This window comes from Delphinapterus leucas, chromosome 1 (assembly GCF_059928025.1).
Source record: "Delphinapterus leucas isolate spDelLeu-1000000601 "Yukka" chromosome 1, BTC_Dleu_Yukka2, whole genome shotgun sequence".
Taxonomy (NCBI): Eukaryota; Metazoa; Chordata; class Mammalia; order Artiodactyla; family Monodontidae; genus Delphinapterus; species Delphinapterus leucas.
Genome location: NC_143129.1, coordinates 69,566,863 through 69,590,771, shown reverse-complemented (window position 1 = coordinate 69,590,771; position 23,909 = coordinate 69,566,863). Strand labels below are relative to the sequence as shown.

At 36.1% G+C, this 23,909-nt stretch overlaps 1 protein-coding gene across 7 annotated transcripts in view; it reads right to left on the bottom strand.

The window, feature by feature from the left end:
* Nucleotides 1-2,425: 2,425 nt before the first annotated feature.
* The window catches only part of TMCO1 (transmembrane and coiled-coil domains 1), a 46,377-nt gene continuing 24,893 nt past the window's right edge, over nt 2,426-23,909 (bottom strand). For 4 of the 7 annotated variants that reach the window (XM_089911798.1, XM_089911774.1, XM_089911804.1 and 1 more), the window contains one exon: nt 15,857-22,227. In XM_089911798.1, coding sequence (XP_089767924.1) covers nt 21,975-22,227 — 253 coding nt within the window. In that variant the 3' untranslated portion in view covers nt 15,857-21,974. The other 3 variants (XM_089911779.1, XM_022563264.2, XM_089911782.1) reach the window with 2 other exon arrangements.

The window sequence follows — 23,909 nt, the reverse complement described above, 5'->3', positions numbered from 1 at the left end:
ATTCAAAGAAAATAAAAGACTGTAACTTAAGCAGAATTAATCCAAAAAAGGAGAAGGTATATGGTGCTTTTACTTGTATTGAAGGGCAGGACTGAAATACACAATGTAAGTTTAAGTTATGTTGAAAAAACCCTACTACACACTAGCCTGTGACAAAATGGTTTTGATTTGGATGTAAGGGAAAATTCTGGATGCTCATCAACACATTGATGTCATTTTAAATTACTAAACAAACTGAAGAGAAGAATTTACAAATGAGAGAAGAGGAACCACAATCTGGTCAAAGGCATATGAGTACACTCGTTTGCTTTCCAGGTTTCAAACTGGCTTAGATTTTGAAGTCTTATCTGTTAATAAATTTAGGTTTACCTGCATTTTAAAAAAGTTTACTACTAAGTATATTATGAGCACAACCTGAGTAGCCTAATGTAAATATTAATAATGCTTGATTTTTTTTTTTAACTAGGACGGGGACAATCTATCCTTTACATAAGCTAAGTAGCCAAATCACGTGTTTTGAGAGCTGTTCAGAGGCTTCTCTGGCTTGAAATGTCATCTCCACTAATTCAGTGATGGTCTGGATTTAGAGTCATCCAAATGACTAGTCTTGAAAATTTTTCAGGGCAAGTAAATTAAAAAGCTAACTGTGAGGCTATAGTAGCCCTTAGTATCTCCTTGCATTTACATTCTTGTGATGTGATAGCTCTGTTTCCTCTGCATACATCCTTGCTATTGTGTCCTTTTAGGAATAGGGTGAATAGATGTTCTCTCTCCTCCTTCCTTCTCCTTTTTCACTTCTCCCTCTTATTTACCCTCTTCCACTGAAATATACTTTATGAAAACCTCAACATCCATTAGAAATCTGATTAGAAAGCACCAACTTCAAAACCTAAGAGGGCTGATGGGAGGATGAACTATATATTTTCACTTTACAAGGTAACGGCAGAATTTTGAGTGTGGTTTCTTCTCTCTTTATGCTTTATTTTAGATATTCCATCATTTTCTCATCATTGTTATCGTGATCATCATTTCCTTCTTTATCACCCTTTTAATTTTTATTTTGCCTGGAACAGTTAATGACATGGAGAAAAGACCATTAGAAGTTATCACTATCCATTATCAGGCATCTTTTCTGATAAAGGTAACCTTGCAATAGAGATTTCTGTTCCATTTCATCTGCTTTCAATGAGCTCCTGCTGTGCTCCCTCCCACCCATGTGATGGCTTTGAGGAAACAAGAACAACAACCAAAAAAGACAAAGCCTCAACTTTAGAGCTCATATATTCTAGCTGAGGAGATAAGGGAAAGAGATGGGAAGAGACTCACCACATGCTATACTGGGATGTTATAATACAACATAGCATTTGAGAGCCTGGACTACATGGCTTTAAACTGCTTGGGTTCGAATCCTAACTCTGCCACTCACTAGCTAAGGGATGCTGAGCAAGTTAGTTAACCTCTCTTGCCTCAGTTTCTTCATCTGTTAAATGAGGGCAAGAACAGTAATTAATTTGTGGGGTTGTCTTGAGATAATCCTTAAACTAGATAATCCATAAAATATTTAAATTTATCCATATATTTTATCAATTTCTGTGTTGACCATCGTTTCTTAGATCCCACAACTTCCCCCTGGTATTCTTTCCCGTCCCTGAAATGTATCCTTTAATAATTCAACTATCTTGGATTTTGTAGCTCTGAAAATATTTTCCCCAGTTTTGCTCCCAAACTTCTGGTTTAGTTGTACATAAAATTCTAGGTTGATAATTATTTTCTCCAGCTTTCAAAATATTATCCCACTGTCTTCTGGACTTGATGCCATTGAAAAGTTTGCTGTTGGTTTAACAGTTGTTACTTTGCAAATAATGTACCTTTCTCACTGGTAGAATACATGCATCTAAGGACACTACTGATAAAAGTAAACATTTAGTACTAGAGTTACCACTCCACATAAGATTTCTAATTCCATGGATTCGGGGGGAAAGATCATGGTATAAACATCCCCTCATCCTTTACAAAGGAGCAGGGCAGGAACCAAAGGCCACTGTGACTACAAGGAAGCTCTGCAAGATTAACCACAAATAACTATAACCTTGCCTCGAGGGGAGGACTGAGTGCCTTCCCAAGAATCCAACAGATTGTACTAGAGTATGAAGGAAACTGCTGAGGACCCTCATTTTTATACTCCTGTGAGTTATTACCTTCCTTTCCTCTCATGTTTTAGAATTCCTATAACAGGGCAACTCTGTATTTTGAGCATATGAAGCAAGTATGATAAAATATTACATTTAAACATTGCTCCAGGGTAGGGCGGACGGGCGAGAAAAAACAAAAACAGCATTGCCCCTTCCTCGCCAATGTTTACCCTTATGTTCAGATTACTAAAAATATGTATCTAGAAATATGGCAAAACAAAACACGTCTCTCCTTGTAGATGAAATAGCTAAAATTTTGGCCTCTTTTATTGATCTCAGGTCATATATTTGGGTTGAAAAAAACACACAACAAATTGTTCCAAATAAGAGTTACATAAACTAAATTTTTCTTCCAGATCTCTAAATGCTCATAGAGAGCCAACTTCCATGGTACATGGCACACAGCACATACTTGAAAGTTGATCCCACAGAAATATTTGTGTAAGCAAAATAAGAATTTGTTTCTCATCACATAAACATCACCTGTGCTTATCTAATCAAAACACTTGTTTAAAAAAAATTAATCTGTGACCAAAAGCACTATCATGTTTGTTGAGTGCCATTCTCATTCGAATCACATCCAAAAAAACCTAGAAATAACTCAAAATTAGAAAGTGGCCCAAGTGCTAAGGCTGCCTATGGCTCTTGCTACAAAATAGTTGCCGGTCTTATTTGAGTGTCTAAAAAGAATGACAGGAATTATAGGGTTCTTCTTAAATTCAAGAGAACTTCCCAGAAGGAGGTGGAGGGCCAAGAAATCCACCTGCCTGCTTGGTGGCGGCTCGTGAAGGGGCAAGGCCAAGGATCTTCTGGATGTTCTGTGAAGGAAACAGAATAAAAATTGGGTTTTAATGAGATATAGAGAAAAGTATTTAACATAGATCTCATATAAAGAGAAACCTTACAAATAAAAAGTACTAATATGACCTAAAACAGGATGATTACTACTTATTTTTTAAAAGGCCTACAATGTTATAGAGATCACAGAACAGTAAAAGGCCTCTTCCCTCATAGGATCTTGGTCTACTAACCAAAGAAGCTGATTTTTTCAAGTGGAGAATCATAAAAAGAGGTAATCTTTTATTTCAACACAAGTACATTGTGTACAATGTACACAAAGTACATTCATTAGCTATTTCGTGTAGGAAGGCTTTTTCTCTGAGTATGGGGCTTATAGCTGGATTTAGTCATTATTGCACCGTCTGAAGCTGAAACTGAAATGTTCAGTATCAGCTGAAACTGAAATATTCGGTATCAATGTCTTCAAAGAAGTGAGAGAATTCAGAATTTTGCAAAGTAATCTAAGTTCAGAATCCTCCTAGGTTTCTACACAACCCCTCATCTTTTCAGCTGTCTCACTTAAATCTAATTCAGTAGTTTTTTTTTTTAGAAACTCAACTTTATGAAACTAGTTCTCATAGAAAAGACTATTTTATACTCAGATTTCATCGGTTAATATAACATTAAATTAAATAACATAAATGCAACAATGAGTAAAACTAGCATAAACAGTTTAGGGATAAACACAATTGGCTCTTGGAAGGCAATGACTCAACTGGTGGGAGCAGACAGGTGGAGGAGTTCTAAAGAGCACAGGAGTGGCCATTGTGATGTGGGGATAAGGTGGTTTGCTTTAAAGAGGGAGGGAAGGGGTTCATGAATGTGGACAGGGTAAATAAGGTCAGTTAAGATATTGTACAGTACCTGTAAGTGGGAAAACCTTAAAGATCGTCTAATTATTTTTGCTCAAGTCTTTCATTTTATATTTGAGAAATTCCAATTAAAACTTGGAAGAGTAGGATGGCCTGTCCAAAATTACAAAGTTAAATGAAGAACAGAGTTAGAATTAAAACCCATGTTTTTGGATTCTTAATCTAATGGGTTCTCTTACATAGTACCTCCTCTATTAAAGTTCTGTTCTTCAGAACAAACTCTAACCCAGGGTAGGCAGGTTAGCTTGTATGCATTCATTCATTCAACAGTTACTGAGTACCTAATGTGCATAAGGCACTATGAGAATATCTATATCTAGGCTCCTCTGAAGTATACACTCCCCAATACTTTATCATTAAGAATAATTGCTACTGAGAGGGCAGACAGCAGAAGCAAGAAGAACTACAGTTCTGCAGCCTGTGGAAGGAAAACCACATTCACAAAAAGATAGACAAAATGAAAAGGCAGAGGACTTTGTACCAGATGAAGGAACAAGATAAAACCCCAGAAAAACAACTAAATGAAGTGGAGATAGGCAACCTTCCAGAAAAAGAATTCAGAATAATGATAGTGAAGATGATCCAGGACCTCGGAAAAAGAATGGAGGCAACGATCGAGAAGATGCAAGAAATGTTTAACAAAGACCTAGAAGAATTAAAGACAAAAAAACAGAGATGAACAATAAATAACTGAAATGAAAAATACACTAGAAGGAATCAATAGCAGAATAACTGAGGCAGAAGAATGGATAAGTGACCTGGAAGACAGAATGGTGGAATTCACTGCCACAGAACAGAATAAAGAAAAAAGAATGGAAAGAAATGAAGACAGCCTAAGAGACCTCTGGGACAACATTAAATGCAACAACATTCGCATTATAGGGGTCCCAGAAGAAGAAGAGAGAGAGAAAGGACCCGAGAAAATATCTGAAGAGATATAGTTGAAAACTTCCCTAACATGGGAAAGGAAATAGCCACCCAAGTCCAGGAAGCGCAAAGAGCCCCAGGCAGGATAAACCCAAGGAGAAACACGCTGAGACACATAGTAATAATACTGACAAAAATTAAAGACAAAGAAAAATTACTGAAAGCAACAAGGGAAAAACAACAAATAACATACAAGGGAACTCCCATAAGGTTAACAGTTGATTTCTCAGCAGAAACTCTACAAGCCAGAAGGGAGTGGCATGATGTATTTAAAGTGATGAAAGGGAAGAACCTACAACCAAGATTACTCTACCCAGCAAGGATCTCATTCAGATTCTACGGAGAAATCAAAAGCTTTACAGGCAAGAAAAAGCTAAGAGAATTCAGCAACATGAAACAAGCCCTACAACAAATGTTAAAGGAACTTCTTTAGGTGGGAAACACAAGAGAGGAAAAGGACCTACAAAAACAAACCCATAACAATTAAGAAAATGGTAATAGGAACATACATATCAATAATTACCTTAAACGTGAATGGATTAAATGCTCCAACCAAAAGACACAGGCTCGCTGAATGGATACCAAAACAAGACCCATATATATGCTGTCTACAACAGACCCACTTCAGACCTAGGGACACATACAGACTGAAAGTGACGGAATGGAAAAAGATATTCCATGCAAATGGAAATCAAAATAAAGCTGGAGTAGCAATACTCATATCAGATAAAACAGACTTTAAAATAAAGAATGCTACAAGAGACAAGGAAGGACACAACATAATGATCAAGGGATCAATCCAAGAAGATATAACAATTATAAATATATATGCACCCAACATAGGAGCACCTCAATACATAAGGCAACTGCTAACAGCTCTAAAAGAGGAAATCGACAGTAACACAGTAATAGTGGGGGACTTTAACACCTCACTTCCACCAATGGACAGATCATCCAGACAGAAAATTAATAAGGAAACACAAGCTTTAAATGACACAATAGACCAGATAGATTTAATTAATATTTATAAGACATCCCATCCAGAAACAGCAGATTACACTTTCTTCTCAAGGGCACATGGAACAGTTCTTCTCCAGAAGAGATCACAAGTTGGGTCACAAATCAAGCCTCAGTAAATTTAAGAAAACTGAAATCACATGAAGCATCTTTTCTGACCACAGTACTATGAGACTAGAAATCAATTACAGGGAAAAAAACATAAAAAACACAAACACAGGGAGGCTAAACAATATGTTACTAAATAGCCAAGAGATCACTGAGGAAATCAAACAGGAAATCAAAAAACACCTAGAGACAAATGACAATGAAAACACAACGATCCAAAACCTATGGGATGCAGCAAAAGCAGTTCTAAGAGGGAAGTTTATAGCAATACAAGCCTTCCTCAAGAAACAAGAAAAATCTCAAACAATCTAACCTTACACCTAAAGGAACTAGAGAAAGAAGAACAAACAAAACCCAATGTTAGTAGAAGAAAAGAATTCATAAAGATGAGAGCAGAAATAAATGAAATAGAAACAAAGAAAACAATAGCAAAGATCAATAAAACTAAAAGATGGTTCTTTGAGAAGATAAACAAAATTGATAAACCTTTAGCCAGACTCATCAAGAAAAAGAGGGAGAGGACTCAAATCAATAAAATTAGAAATGAAAAAGGAGAAGTTACAACGGACACCGCAGAAATACAAAGCATCATGAGAGACTACTACAAGCAACTCTATGCCAATAAAATGGACAACCTGGAAGAAATGGAGAAATTCTTAGAAAGCTATAACCTTCCAAGACTGAACCAGGAAGAAATAGAAAATATGAACAGACCAATCACAAGTAATGAAACTGAAACTGTGATTAAAAATATTCCAACAAAGTCCAGGACCAGATGGCTTCACAGATGAATTCTATCAAACATTTAGAGAAGAGCTAACACCTATCCTTCTCAAACTCTTCCACAATATTGCAGAGGAAGGAACACTCCCAAACTCATTCTATGAGGCCACCATCACCCTGATACCAAAACCAGACAAAGATACTACAAAAAAAGAAAATTACAGACCAATATCACTGATGATAAATCCAATATCACTGATGATAATCCATGATGAAAAATCCTCAACAAAATACTAGCAAACAGAATCCAACAACACATTAAAAGGATCATACACCATGATGAAGTGGGATTTATCCCAGGGATGCAAGGATTCTTCAATATATGCAAATCAATCAGTGTGATACACATTAACAAACTGAAGAATAAAAACCATGTGATCATCTCAATAGATGCAGAAAAAGCTTTTGACAAAATTCAACACCCATTTATGATAAAAATTCTCCAGAAAGTGGGCATAGAGGGAAACTACCTCAACATAATAAAGGCCATATAGGACAAACCGAAGGATATACAATGGAGAAAGACAGTCTCTTCAATAAGTGGTGCTGGGAAACCTGGACAGCTACATGGAAAAGAATGAAATTAGAACACTCCCTAACACCATGCACAAAAATAAACTCAAAATTGATTAGAGACCTAAATGTAAGACTGGACACTATAAAACTCTCAGAGGAAAATATAGGAAGAACACTCTTTGACATAAATCACAGCAAGATCTTTTTTGATCCACCTCCTAGAGTAATGGAAATAAAAACAAAAATAAACAAATAGGACCTAATGAAACTTCAAAGCTTTTGCACAGCAAAGGAAACTACAAACAAGATGGAAAGACAACCCTCAGGATGGGAGAAAATATTTTCAAACAAAGCAACAGACAAAGAATTAATCTCCAAAATATATAAACAGCTCATGCAGCTCAATATTAAAAAAACAAAGAACCCAATCAAAAAATGGGCAAAAGACCTAAATAGACATTTCTCCAAAGAAGACATGCAGATGGCCAAGAAGCACATGAAAAGCTGCTCAACATCACTAATTATTAGAGCAATGCAAATCAAAACTACAATGAGGTATCACCTCACACCAGTTAGAACGGGCATCATCAGAAAATCTACAAACAACAAATGCTGGAGAGGGTGTGGAGAAAAGGGAACCCTCTTGCACTGTTGGTGGGAATGTAAATCGATATAGTCACTATGGCAAACAGTATGGAGGTTCCTTAAAAAACTGAAAGTAGAACTACCATAGGACCCAGCAATCCCACTACTGGGCATATACCCAGAGGAAACCATAATTCAAAAAGACACATGCACCCCAGAGTTCACTGCAGCACTATTTCCAATAGCCAGGTCATGGAAGCAACCTAAATGCCCATTGACAGACAAATGGATAAAGAAGATGTGGTGCATATACACAATGGAATATTACTCAGCCATAAAAAGGAATTAAATTGGGTCATTTGTAGAGACGTGGATGGATCTAGAGATTGTCATATAGAGTGAAGTAAGTCAGAAAGAGAAAAACAAATACCATATATTAACGCATATATGTGGAACCTAGAAAAATGGTACAGATGAACCAGTCTGCAGGGCAGAAATAGAGACAGAGATGTAGGGGACAAACGTATGGACACCAAGCGGGGAAAGCGGCAGGGGGTGGTGGTGGTGTGATGAATTGGGAGATTGGTATTGACATATATACACTAATATGTATAAAATAGATAATAAGAACCTGCTGTATTAAAAAATAAAATAAAATTCAAATATTCAAAAAAAAGAATAATTGTTACTGATATGTTTATATTTCTGAGATAACACTGTCAGAATATCACATAATATTTAAATATGAAGACACAACTTCAAGAACTCATTTAAATTATATTTGCCATAAAATACTTCATTCATTCATTCAATCACTCACAATATTATAGACCATGCTGTACTTTAAAAAGAAATCTAAAAACAGGTTATGAAGAAAAATCAATCATTAGTAGGTTACTTCCCCTTAGTAAAGCTGGAGAATGTCTGTATTTCTTTCATAATAAAAATAGCTCCTTCATGCCCCCCTCTAAAAATCCACTACACAAAGCAATAAGAAGACCAAATGATAGAATGTCACTAAATTTCCAACTTGTTTGATTTATTTATTTAAAAAAATTATTTATTTATTTATTGGCTGCATTGGGTCTTTGTTGCTGTGTGGGGCTTCCTTTAGTTGCGAAGAGCAGGGGTTAGTCTTCATTGCAGTGCGCGGGCTTCTCCGAGCGCAGGCTCAGTATTTGTGGCACACAGGTTTAGTTGCTCCGCAGCATGTGGGATTTCCCCAGACCAGGGCTTGAACCCGTGTCCCCTGCATCGGCAGGTGGATTCTTAACCACTGCGCCACCAGGGAAGTGCCTCCTTGAAAACTCTTAAGTCAGTGGTGAATCATATAATCACTAACATACCAGAACATGAAAAAAATAATAGATAAAAACCAGACTCACAAATACTTACGTGAATTAGTAATGTCATTAAATTGCCTTAGTTTAGGTTTAAAATTAAATCTTTGTTTAATCTGCCTCCACTCTGAATGATTAGTATAACAGAAATAATTTTAAATGTACTTCTATACCCTCATATTTGATAATGATTTCTTTAGAAGTGAAGTTGCAGGTGGGGAAAATTAACCTTTTTATTTCAAAAGAAACATAAGTTCCATGAGGGCAAGGACCATAATTATACATCAGTTTTTTTTTTTAATAACTGTATACTAAGCATCCAGCACAGAGCCTGATACACATATGTGTTCAATTTTGTTGAATGAATAAATGAACAGAGGACACTATCAATTATTAATGTGATAGTAAGTTCTCTTATAGATAGGGGAAAAAATATTGAAGCAGATAGATACCCTTAATTCAACCTAATATTATACCTCCATCATAATAAGGGGTCATGATATAGAAAGTTAGCAGTTTTCTTTTTTGTTTTTAGCAGTTGTTCTTAAGGTGACACTTTTTTTTAAACCAGTTAGCACACTCCTACCCTTGGGGTATTGTCACGAAGGGACTGGAGCTAGCTGATTTAATCACACTACCACTCTCAGTAAAGGAAGTGGATTCTGGTTAATACCGTAGAGATGTTATTAACTGATATATGTAAATATCATAATCTTTCACAAATATAAGGTGTTTAAAACAAATTCCAGAAACCTGGTGATAGAACTATCTACTCACTTCAGCAATTAAAACTGTTGACACTTTAAGGACATGAATAACAGAAATGTTTCTCATTCCCATAGATGCTATATTCTAATTTACTACAAGAAGACTTCCCCATTAAAACAAGCAAGGTCACCCCACCATTGCTGGAGGTAACGAATAAAATACATTTTGTTTTTACACATTCAGCATAAACATTAACCCTGAGTGAATGAAATTATGGTTTTCACTCACTGAAACAAAAGCATGAGAAATTACTTGTATTCTTTTAAAAATGGTCTCAAACTGGTGGCAAACTGAAGCCTTAAGATAACAGTACTGGGTAAAATGATGAGTAGCTGTGGAAAACAGTATGTTGATTCCTCAAAAAATTAAACATAGAATTGCAGTATGACCAGCAATTCTACTTCTGGGTATATATGCAAAAAGAAGGGAAAACAGGAATTCAGACATTTATACACCTGTGTCCACAGCAGCATTACTCACAACAGCCAAAAGGTAGAAGCAATCCAATTGTCCTTTGACAGATGAATAAACAAAATGTGGTATATACATACAACTGAATGTCTATTCACCCTTAAAAAGGAAAGAAATTCTGACACATGCTACAACATGGATGAACCTTTAAAACATGCCAGTTACAAAAGAACATAAGTATGATTCTACTTATATGAGGTCAAATTCACAAATATGAACAATCAAATTCACAGAGACAGAAAGTAGAATGGTTGTTGCCAGGGACTGAGGGGAGAGGGTAATGGAGATTTAGTGTTTAATGGGCAGAGATTTTCGGTTTGGGAATATGAAAAAGTTCTAGAGATGGATAGTGGTGATGGTCATATGACAACGTACAATGTACTTAATGTCACAGAACTGTACAGTTAAAAATGGTTAAAGCAGCATATTTTATGTTATGTCTATTTTACCACAATAAACAAGAAAGATTAAAAGCACTGGTATTACTGAATATAGGAAACCAGAAAGTAGCTTCTGGACATAAGAGAGCATTGCCTTGAGGATTCCTCTGGAAAATTGCTACCAGGGGCAGTCACACTGACAAGTTTAAACCTTGAGACTCTACAGGTATGACACATATATTTTGACCCACTCCTCCATATTCTTTTACTCTAGGGGTTCAGATCACAATGCTTAGCCCACTCTATGACACCTGTGCATTCCAGAACCCTAATTATCTACACAAGGTGTGAAGAAAGGAGGAGTGTCCCCAGCCAAACACTTGCACTGGGATCTGAACAGACTTTCAAATTTCAAAGAGGAATTTAGACAGGCACTCCAGAGAAAATATTAATAGTAGGCTGCTGACAGGGCTTCGTCCTATTCAAATACACACTAGATTCAAGAATGATCATTAACCTTACTGCATTCTTTTGACCCTCCGGCTCCTCAGTCTTTGAAAACAACGGATAGGCAACCTTTGATCTCAAATGAATCCATGTTTTCCCTAATAAAAATCACATAATAGTTGGCAAAGTACAAGAGCAAAGAATAAATAAGGTACACCAGTGTCAACTCCAAATGCATCGAACCATGACTTAATGAAGTCAAAATGTACTAGAAGAAAACAAGGATGAATTTCTTTATAACTTTAGTTAAAGACTAGTAAACCAAAAAAGGAAAAGAAAAACAAACAAAAAAACAACTAAAAACCTCCAGCAAACAAAATTTTGCATGGCAAAAACCATACTAAGTAAAACAAACACGAATGACAATTTGTAAAAATTATTAGTAACTTAGATCACAGAGAGGGCTAATCTCTCTAAGAGCTAAAAATTAAGAAAAAGACCAACAACCCAATAGCGAAATAGGCAAAAAGCATACACAGTGTCTCGCCTACCAAAGAAAGAAAAAAATACATGAATAGCTCTTAGACAAACAGAGATGCTCAATCCAAATAAGCAAATTAAAACTACAATGAGAGAGCAATTCTTATCTGTTAGATTGGTAAAAATCCCAAAGTTGACAATTCCTACTGGAGGTTGGGGGCAACATGAATTTTCCTACATTGTTTTAGGGAGTAAAAAGTGGTATAACCCCAATTTTCCAAGTTTATATTTGGGTGTAGTATCTACTGTTTGTTTCACACCTGCCTTTTAGGTGCACACTACACTTTAAGATATATATAGGAAATTCAGAAATCACTAGAAGCCTGCGCACCATAACGAACAGTAGCCCCCGCTCGGTGCAACTAGAGAAAGCCCATGCGCAGCAACAAAGACCCAACACAGCCAAAAAAAAATTTTTTTAATATATATATTTATTAATTAAAAAAAAAGAACGGCTTCATTGAGGGAATCATAATACAGTCTCTAATCTGAAAGCCTCATATTTTATGACGGATCATTTCACATGCATCTACAGAGTTAACTATTATGCAATGTAAGATCTTAAAAAACAAATAAAACAACAAAACAAAACATAGAAAGAGAAAGGGAATAAGAGAAAGGAATTTTAATTCAAAGAAAGAAGCATATATTCCATAGTAACACTTCAAATGCTAAAGTATTTCAGACTGGATATAAGTTCATAATCCTCCTGTTAGTATACATACTAACAACCAATGGGGAACAGAATAAGAAACTATTGGCAGCTAATAAAAATGATAAAAGTAGGTCATTTTAGTGATTTTTCAAAGATTTTTAATATCTCAGAATACCTATACTAGAGCTCTATATACTTTTCTCTTATTAATATCAGTGCATATACTCGGACAAGCGGAAATTAAAAGTATGAATATATATCTTCCTTGGCTGAAAACAAACACACTGAATTTTTGTGTTTTTTTTGCCGCTCCTTCTCTCCCCACCCATCACCTTTCACCTTTTCTTTGTATTCTCAGGAGTTAGCATGGCTGGTCTACTGTCCGTTTTTTAAAAATTAATTAATTAATTAATTAATGGCTGCATTAGGTCCTCATTGCTGCGCACGGGCTTTCTCTAGTTGCGGCTAGCGGGGGCTACTCTTCATTGTGGCACGCGGGCTTCTCACTGTGGTGGCTTCTCTTGTTGCGGAGCACGGGCTCTAGGTGCATGGGCTTCAGTAGTTGTGGCACGTGGGCTTCAGTAGTTGTGGCTTGCAGGCTGTAGAGCGCAGGCTCAGTAGTTGTGGCACATGGGCTTAGTTGCTCCGTGGCATGTGGGATCTTCCTGGACAAGGGCTCGAACCCATGTCCCCTGCATTGGCAGGCAGATTCCTAACCACTGCACCACCAGGGAAGCCCCTGACTGTTTTTATAAATAAAGTTTTGATGGAACACAGCCACATTCATTCATTTACATATTGTCTAGGATTGTTTTCATACTATAATGGCAGAGTTAAGTTGTTGTGACAGAGACTGTATGGTCTGAAAAGTAAATACAAAAACATTTATCATCTAGACCAGCAGTCCCCAACCTTTTTGGCACCAAGGACTGGTTTCATGGAATACAATTTTTTCCATGGACGGGCAGCGGGGAGATGGTTCAAGCACTAATGTGAGCGATGGGGAGCAGCAGATGAAGCTTCGCTCGCTTGCCCGCAGCTCACTTCCTGCTGCGCGGCCCAGTTCCTAACATGCCGTACCAGTCCGCAGCCCGGGGGCTGGGGACCCCTGATCTAGACCCTTACATGGTGGTCAGCAAACAGAAGAAGTTTGCTGACCACCATGGTAAATGACCATGGCATTCCTGATAAAATTAATTGCTACACATACACCTCACCAGACTTTCTGAAATAACTGAAAGGAGTTTAAAGACCAGCTTGAGCTGAACTTTCTCAATGATCATTCTTAACATTTATTTCACTAAAAAAAAACGTCTACAGTTCAGATGGTGATTTCTAGGTAACAATGTCCAGGTAGCAGTGCAAATGGTGCATCTAAAATAACTATTGTGAGGGAGTTCCCTGGTGGCTTAGTGGTTAGGATTCCGGGTTTTCACTGCCATGACCTGGGTTCAATCCTTGGTCAGAGAACTGAGATCCTGCAAAGCCGCGAGGCTGGCCCCAAAAAAACAAACCCCCAAACACAAAAAAACCACAAAACTGTCGTGAGCCATCAAAAATAAAGTAGTAACATCTGCATGTAATTAAAATAGAATTGTTCTTCGTTGCTTAAAGTAGCATGTATACATCATTTTTTTATTAATATTTTGACCCTAGCTATAATTTTAATATTTCATACTTAAATAATCAAATTTAAGAGCAATATTCTAGTTATCAATTACCTCTGTTAAACCAACAAAGAGATCCATGTTGTCGCTGTCTTGGCTTTCACCTCAGATAAGCCAAAATGCTAAAGCATGTCAAAAGATGTAGTATACACCTCGGCTACACAAGAATACAACTTCCTGGTGGACATACCCACTTAAGTCCCTCACAAACACCTCAAACAGCATGTTTTCTAACCAACCTACTTCTCTTTCTTCTATTCCCATCCTCCATTTGGTCACCAAAGCCATAATGTTGAAGTTACCTTAGTTTCTCCTTTCTCACATTAAATCAATCACTAAGTTCTGCTAGTTTACCTCTATATATTTTTCAACTTTGTCCTCTCCTTTTCAACCCTCCCATCACTGTAAGTTTAGAACACAGTGATTTTTTGCTAGACTACTGTGATAATCTTCTGAGATTTCTGCATCTGGTCATATATCTACCCTTCAGAATGCAGCAAGTGTCAGAAAATGATTACAGGAAGCCTGGAAACTTGGTTGCATTTAATATGCAACAGAAAAAGGTGGGAGACATCCAGATAGAAGGAAGAGCATTCACAAAAAGTGAGTCTGGGTAAGTGGAACATGGAAACTGTCAGGCAAGTCAGAATGGCCGGAGTGTTGGATGAGGTGAGAGATGAGGTAAGGAAAGTATTAAGTGGTAAGATCATGAAGATCTTTGTGAGCTTCAAACTATTATTCCATTTCCTATTGATTCCCACATGCCAGACAAATCAAAAAACCTGCTGCCACAGACAATATTCAGAGGAAGAAGAAGAAGAAAAATAACTCTGAATCATTTATGTAACAATCATTGAAAGAATCATGCTCATACTTATTGCATGTGCCAACCTCCCCACTACAATGCCTGCTGAGTGGCAGTATGTTCAAAAACTGAATAATGCCTTGAAATATGAAGAGTTCTGGAGCCAGAGACTTTAATTAACCTGTCTTACTTTTTAAAGTCCCATCTCAAAAGCCACTTCATTCTTTCAACCTTTCTGCCTGAATCGTCTGCCACTAATTGAATGTTATGTCTCTCTTCCAGGCTCTCACAACCTTATATGTAACTCTTAGCTCTCACTCTTTTTCACTATGAATGTCTGACCATCATGTTGCTTGAATGTAAATTCTACAAGCCAGACTTTATCTCAACTGTGACTAACTTCAAGTCACCAAATTATTTGTTTATTTGTGTTTCTGAAGTGCCAAAAGGCACTGGTGTATCATAAAGAAGAAATGATAGTGGGAAGACAAAAGCCACTCTTTACTTTTCTACCTTTAGATAGTTGCAATAAAGAAGAAACTTGAGAGCTCTAAAAATGGGATGTGGAAACCATGTTTGATTTTATGGCTACTTCCCATCCCTAAGGATCAGTAATCTAGACCTACATACATTTAAAACAGCTTTAGATGATACTCGAATTCTAAAACAAGCAACTGAAAGATCTCAGTAGCAACAGGTAGACACTTCCAGTATTACAGAAGTAGACACTAATTTAGGGTGTGACAGCAAGGAAGGATATACATATTAAAGAGTGGATGTTGTCACTTACCTGTCGAATTGACATGGTACAGAGAATATACAGGAAGATGAAGGAACAGTCTGTGGTATCGTCCCCCAGCAGATTTCGATGAGACAGTCCTTGGATGTAGGAAAGGGGGGTGAAAGGGAGCTTTGCAACCACTCTACCATCAAATCTAAAAAGGAAAAAACAAAGAACTGTTATTTTTGGAAGACTGACAAGCTTCTTAGTTCCAGAGAAGAATCTGGGACAGAAATAGAACTCTAAGTCCCTTGATCTCTAAAAAACAAAGAAAGGATGATATTCTAAAAAGAGACTTGAAGTATAAGGATGTAAGGAAGGGCGCCTAGATTTTTCCCATCAATCTTTTTCTAAACTAGTGATTCTTAATTTTTTCAGTATCAGGATCCTTTAACACTCTGAAAAATTATTGAGGACCCTAAAGAGGTTTTATTTAGAGGTTATATCTATCAATATTACTGTTTTATAAATTAAAACAGAAAATTTAAACCATTTATCAAATCATTTAAAAGGTAGCAATATTCAGTATGTTAACACAAGTATTTTTATGGAAAATATATGTTCCATACAGGAAAAGAATTTAGTGAGAAGAAAGGCTTTTTTCCCTCCAATCTCTTTAATGTTTTATTTAATAGAAAAATGTTGGATTCTCATAGCTGCTTCATTACTCAGGCTGTTGCAATATTACACACCCTATGAAGCCTCTGGAAAATTCCACTGTACCTTCATGAGAGAAAGAGAGTGAAGAAGGCAAATAACATCTTAGAATTACTACAACAATACTTTTTACCTCAAGGACCTCCTAAAAGTCTCAGAGACCTCCAGGGATCCCCAGACCACACTTTGAGAACCACTGTTCTAAACCATGACACCAATAAGATTTTAAGAACCCTCTTTTCCAAGACTCAAAGAGTCCCAGTATATACATATTAAACAGGATAAGCACTTCTGGAGAGAAATTCATGGAATATACATAGTGGTGAATGAAAAATGGCATACATAATACTCTGAGATAACTTTTAACATACTTCTAATGTTTGAAAGTAATTCCTTTTACTTTTTCTAAAATAGAAAAGAAATGTTTTGAAAAGAGAAAATCTTAGAAAAAAACTAGAAGAAAATAGGTATCAGTGTTTATTTTGAGATGCTGGGGATATAAACTTCTTTTATGCTTTTCTATGAATAAGCTGTACAGTCAGACAATATTGACAATTATAAATTAATGTGATTAAGGACTTCATACTTCATAATATTAGAAAAATATATGACAGCATCAGTTAATTTATCCAAATAAAGTCTTTAACTCCAGTTAAAATATCTAGAACATTCCCTCTTAGAAAAACATTTGGTATTTAGAAATTTCTATAGAGGGAGAGGGAAAAGAGAGGTAGCATTACCATCTTTTTCGCTGGGGAAAAAAATACCTAAATATCCATATTAACTATTGTGGTTATAAAGAGCTTCTTATACAGCTGAACTCCAAAGAATATAAATAGAATGAATTTGACATATTCTGTACATATGTATGATTGTCCACTTACTATTTCCAACTGCTTTCCTAGTATATAGTTTGCACAGGGTAAGGGCTCAATCATGAACTGTTGTTACTTGGATATGACGAAAATATTTAAAGATCTGCTTGAAGTAGTTATTCTTATCTACTAACCTCACAAAAGCAAAACAAAGTATTGTAATAACTTTTCCAGGAGGAGGTATTCCCATTCACTCACAGGAAGTATTATACACAGTTGTTCCAATATTTCCTGGTTATATGCTATATGCAGTATACTGTTCTACATACGCCACTCTACTCTCCATCTGTAGAGTTAAACTGTGAGGAGTAGGGCTGGAATAAATATAGCCCAAACTGTTTACCCCTCTTGTTGCTAACATACACACCCAACAAATTCATCTTATACAGTCATTTTATTCCTTGACATTTTTGACTTGAAATTGTAACCAAAAAGAAAATCTTTTACAACTAATAAATGAATTCAGCAAAGTTTCAGGATAGAAATCAACATACAAAAATCAGTTGCATTTCTATACACCAACAATGAACTATATGAAAAAAAGAATAAAACAATCCCATCTACATCAAAAACAATAAAATACTTAGGAATAAATTTAATCAAGGAGGTGAAAGATATATACACTGAAAACTATAAGACATTGATAAAGAAACTGAAGAAGACACAAATATATGGAAAGATATCCATGTTCATAGACTGGAAGAGTTAATATTGTTAAAATGTCCATACTATCCAAAGTCATCTACAGGGCTTCCCTGGTGGCACAATGGTTAAGAATCCACCTGCCAATGCAGGGGACACAGGTACAAGCCCTGGTCCGGGAAGATCCCACATGCCATGGAGCAACTAAGCCCGTGTGCCACAACTACTGAGCCTGCGCTCTAGAGCCAACAAGCCACAACTACTGAGCCTGCATGCCACAACTACTGAGGCCCGCATGCCTAGAGCCTGTGCTCCGCAACAAGAGAAGCCACCACAATGAGAAGCCTGTGCATCGCAATGAAGAGTAGCCCCCGCTCCTTGCAACTGGAGGAAGCCCGTGCGCAGGAACGAAGACCCAATGCAGCCAAAAATAAATAAATAAAATAAATAGATTTATTAAAAACAACAAAGTCATCTATAGACCCAACACAATCTCTAATCAAAACTCTACTTTTCACAAAAATAGAAACATCCATACTAAAACTCATATGGAACCACAAAAGATCTTGAATAGGCAAAGCAATCTTGAGAAAGCTGGAGGCATCAAACTTCCTGATTTCAAACTATGTTACAAAGCTATAGTAATCAAACTAATATATTACTGGCACAAAAATAGACATGCAGACCAACAGAATAGAATAGAGAGCCCAGAAATAAACCCAGTCAACTAATATCTGACAAGAGCCAGAAATGCTCATTGGGGAAAAGGATAGTCTCTCCAATAAATGGTGCTGGGTAAACTGGATATTCACATGCAGAAGAATTACACTGGACTCCTATCACAAAAATTAACTCAAAATGGATTAAGGACTTAAACATGATACCTGAAACTGTAAAACTTCTAGAAGAAAACATAGGGAAAAAAGCTCCTTGACATTGGTCTTGGCAATGATTTTTTTGGATATGACACCAAAAGCACAAGCAACAAAAATCAACAAATGGGACTACATCAAACTAAAAAGCTTCTGCACAGCAAAAGAAACAAAATGAAAAGGCAAACTATGAAATGGGAGAAAATATTTGCAGACTATATATCTGATACGGAGTTAATATCCAAAATATATAAAGAATTTGTACAACTCAATAGCAAAACAAAAAATGCCAAATAATCCAATTAAAAAGTGGGCAGAGGATCTGAACAGATATTTTTTCCAAACAAGGCATACAAATGGCCAAGAAGTACATGAAAAGGTGGTCAACATTATTAACCATCAGGGAAATACAAATCAAAACCACAATGAGATTTCACCTCATGCCTGTTAGAATGACTATTATCAAAAGGACAAGAGATAACAAATGCTGGCAAGGATGTGGAGAAAAGGGAACCCCTGGGCACTATTGCTGGGAATGTAAATTGGTACAGCTACTATGAAAAACAATATGGATGTTCTTCAAAAGATTAAAAGTAGAACTACCATATGATCCAGAAATCCCATTTCTAGCTATTTAGCCAAAGGAACTGAAATAAACTACTGTCTCAAAGAGATCTGTACTCCCATGTCATTGCAGTATTATTCATAATAACCAAGATACGGAAACAACCTAAGTGTCCACCAACAGATGAATGGATAAAGAAAATGTGATATATATACTGTATACAAGTCTGACAGAGAAAGACTGTATGACATCACTTATATGTGGAATCTAAAAAAGCTGAACTCATGGAAACAGAATTAGATTGGTGGTTGCCAGAGGATGGGGGTTGAGGGAAATGGGGAGATGCTGGTCAAAGGGTACAAACTTCCAGTTTTAAGATGAATAAGCTCTGGGCTTCTATTGTACAGCATAGTAATTACACTTAATACTGTATTATATGCTTGAAAGCTAAGAGAGTAAGTCTTAATTGTTCTCACTGCCACCACAACAGAATGATATTTATGTGAGATGAAGGATTTGCTAACTGACCTTACTGTGGTAATCATTTTGCAATATGTATGTGTATCAAATTATCACTCTGTACACCTTAAACGTGCACAATGTTCTATATTATATGTCATTATATATCTCAATAAAGCTGGAAAAAAGCTTTAAAAGAAAAAGGAGAGAGAAAACCTTTCATGTCCTATAAATGAGTTATTCATTTATGTGAAAATGAACATTTAGTACGAATGAGACCTTAAACCAGCCACAAATATGAAGGAAAAAACCCCTTCAAATTAATTTTTCCAGGAGATTAGAGGTTTTCCATAGGAATAGCTAAGAATAGACACCATTACTAGTGTGTAGCCTAATAATGAAAAGAGTTAGGGAGGGAAAGAAAAAGGTGCAAAGAGAGAGAGAGCTTATAATAGGTAGATTATTTCTTTAAGTGAACTTACTCTCTGCAGTTCCAGAGGGCAGCACCACTGCTCATGAACAGAACAAGCAGGCATATTTTGGTCCAGTAAAAGGAACCACTTTCAAACCCTAAATACTACTCAGTAAAACTATATTGTCTCAGAAAACATCAAGCTTCTCATCGTTGAAAATGATTACAAATAATGGAAAATTATCTGCTAGAGGTATTATTGGAGGGATTTCCGTATTGACACAGAAGTAATGTGTTAAAATGACTTTTAAGATCACTTCTAAGATTTAACGTTTCAGCTTTATGGAAATGATCCAGAAGAGAAGCCAAAGACAAATAAATAGCTGAATTTGGTGCCTCCTGTTGCTACTCTGGCAATCTGGAGCTCAAGTCCTTCCCATCTTAGTCTAACTTGAGCCTTTTTTCTTATCAACAATTGTAAGACTAAAATGGGTATTAGAGATAATGTATTCCATTCTATAATAAACAGATGATCAAGGTGAAACTAAGAGAAATTATGCAAAAAATGAATAGTGATTGTTCAATACAATCAAAATATGTACTAGACTCTGTAATAACTGACACCCACATTACTTTTGTTTAGAACTACTGAGGGATGGTGGGCTTTTTTTTCTATACTTTTTTTTCCCATTTAAATTTAAAATTCATACATAGAAAATATGATTAAATTTTGATTAAATTATTATTTGCTAATATTTTTAATGAAAAGAAAAAGAAAGGGGTGCATTCGGTTTCAATCCCAGCTATTGTCTGGACTGTCATGTCACATGAACAATGACGTTTTATCTGAGGATATGAAGATAGCATTGAATCTTATAGATTGGATATTCTGAACATCAGATCTGAAATGTCTGCTTTTCAATATATGTGAAATAAAATTTGGAATTTGCTCACCAAAAAAAAAAAAAAGTACTAGACTTTTAATCTCACATACCAGCTTATAAAAATAGAGATACATTCTTTAACTTCTAGGTGCTCACAGTCCTAGACATAAGAAATATATATATATATATATATATATTTAAATTTCTGGTCTGAGCACAAAGACCAGAAAAAAAACATGAATACCATTCGGCAACCATGCTCCTTGGTATCTATCCAAAGGTGTTAAAAACATGTTCACAAAAAAACCTGCACACAGATGTTTATGGAAGCATTATTCATAATTGCCAACTGATGAACCTGCAATGGCACCTCATTATCACCCAAAGTCCACAGTTTACATTAGGGTTCACTCTTGGGTTTTAATAAATGTTTAGCAACATGTATCACCATTAAGTATCACACAGAGTAGTTTTACACTAAAAAATCCTCTGTGCTCTGCTTATTCATCCCTCCCTCACACCTAATCCCTGGCAACCACTGACCTTTTTACTGTCTACAGAGCTTTGCCCTTTCTAGAATGTCATATAGTTGTAATCATATAGTACGCAGCCTTTTCAGGTTGATTTCTTTCACTTAGTAATATGCATTTAAGGTTTCTCCATGTCTTTGCATGGCCAATAGCCCATTTCTTTTTAGCAATGAGTAACACTCCACTGTCTGGATGTTCCGCAGTTTATCCGTTTACCAACTGAAGAACATCTTGGTTGCTTCCAAGTTTTGGCAATTATCAAGCTGCAATAAACATCTGTGTGCAGGTTTCTGTGTGGACATAAGTTTTCAACTCATTTGGTTTCACTTTCACCTTTTATTCTACATTATACTGTTTGAATTTTTTAGAAGTACTTGTGTATTACTAGTATAAGAAAACCTTTTTCTTTTTAAACTTTGGTTCTGATGCGCACTCCTGGTTAAGATCTACTACATAGGGCTTCCCTGGTGACGCAGTGGTTGAGAGTCCACCTGCCGATGCAGGGGACACGGGTTCGTGCCCCGGTCCGGGAAGATCCCACATGCCGCGGAGCGGCTGGGCCCGTGAGTCATGGCCGCTGAGCCTGCACATCCGGAGCCTGTGCTCCGCAACGGGAGAGGACACAACAGTGAGAGGCCTGCGTACAGCAAAAAAAAAAAAAAAAAAATATCTACTACATAAGCTTTGGGAAGCTACCTGATATATCATAAACTAGTCATTTCAAGTCATCAGGGAAAATATATTATTTGTTCCCTACCTGGTATTAACAATAGCTAAGTACTTGGTAAAGTTGGAAACTAACCACCAAAAAAAATTACAGATGAAACAAAATTTAAATATAAAAAATAAAAAGTAGAAAAAAATTTATATAATCTGGTATGAGAAAGGAACTATTTATATAACATAAAAGAGTAACAGATTTGACATAAAAATTAACATTGCCCATATATCTCAAAAAGAGAGCTTAATAGTCTCAATAAATAAAAAATTCTTATAAAAAGAAAATAAGGGAAAGAACATGAACTAGAAATTTAGAAATAAACATAAGTATATGAAAAGATGCTACATCTCACAAGAAATGCAAATTTTAAAAGAAATATTATTTTTTAGCTATTAGATTTGCAAATATTAAACAGATACATAATTCCCAGTGATGACAAATATATGAAGAAAGAACCACTCACAAGTACTGAGGGCAATAATCGAAAAATATAAATTAATAAAAACCTTTCTAGGGGAATTCCCTGGCAGTCCAGTGGTTAAGACTCCGCACTTCCACCGCACGGGGTCGCGGGTTCGATCCCTGGTCGGGGAAACTAAGATCCCGCATGCTGTGCGGCAAGGCCAAAAAAAAAAATTTCACCTAAGCAATACTTCTAGGATATGCCTGAGGAAAAAATAAGCATACACTGGTGTACATACTACCTGTGAAAATTCTGTGTGAAGATTAATAGAAGATTATATAAGTTAGGGTACATCCATTCAATAGAATACTGACAGACATTAAAAATGATTATGCAAGATGGGACTTCCCTGGTGGCACAGTGGTTAAGACTCTGCTCTCCCAATGCAGGGGGTCCGGGTTTGATCCCTGGTCAGGGAACTAGATCCCATATGCATGCTGCAACTAAGAGTTCACATGCCACAACCAAGGAGCCCACGAGCCACAACTAAGGAGCCCACGAGCCACAACTAAGACCTGGTGCCACCAAATAAATAAATAAATAATTTAAAAAATCCTAGCCTGCATGCAGCAATGAAGACCCAACGCAGCCAAAAAAATAAAAATAAAAATAAATTTTTTAAAAAAATTAAAAAAAAATCCTCTAAAAATGATTATGCAAGAGTTACACATACTGTATTTAAAAAACCATCACAGGTAACTACAGCAGGTTACAAAACAACCATTTTGGAGTATAAAAATTAATACATACAAATATCTAAATGTTTGTATACAGAGAGAAGTACAAATCTTGAAAGGACACGTACTCATTTGAGGAAGGCAGAGTGATCTTTACTTTATATTTTATACATTTATATATTATTGGAATTTTTCCAGTAAGAATTTATTACTTCAATGATTACAGAAAAAAATGTAATAAAAGGTTACACCTGAGGGGAAAAATATGGCATTGGGAGAAAAATATATTTGAATCAGATGCCCTTCCCATAGAGCAGCCGTTCATACCACAATATGTTCACAAATAACATTAAGAAAGGGAACCACATGAATATAAGGCAGCATTACCACTGGTAGAAATGGCCACCATTCTTTCTTCCTTTTCTTTTTTTTAAAATTCAGGTATACATAAGTTTTAC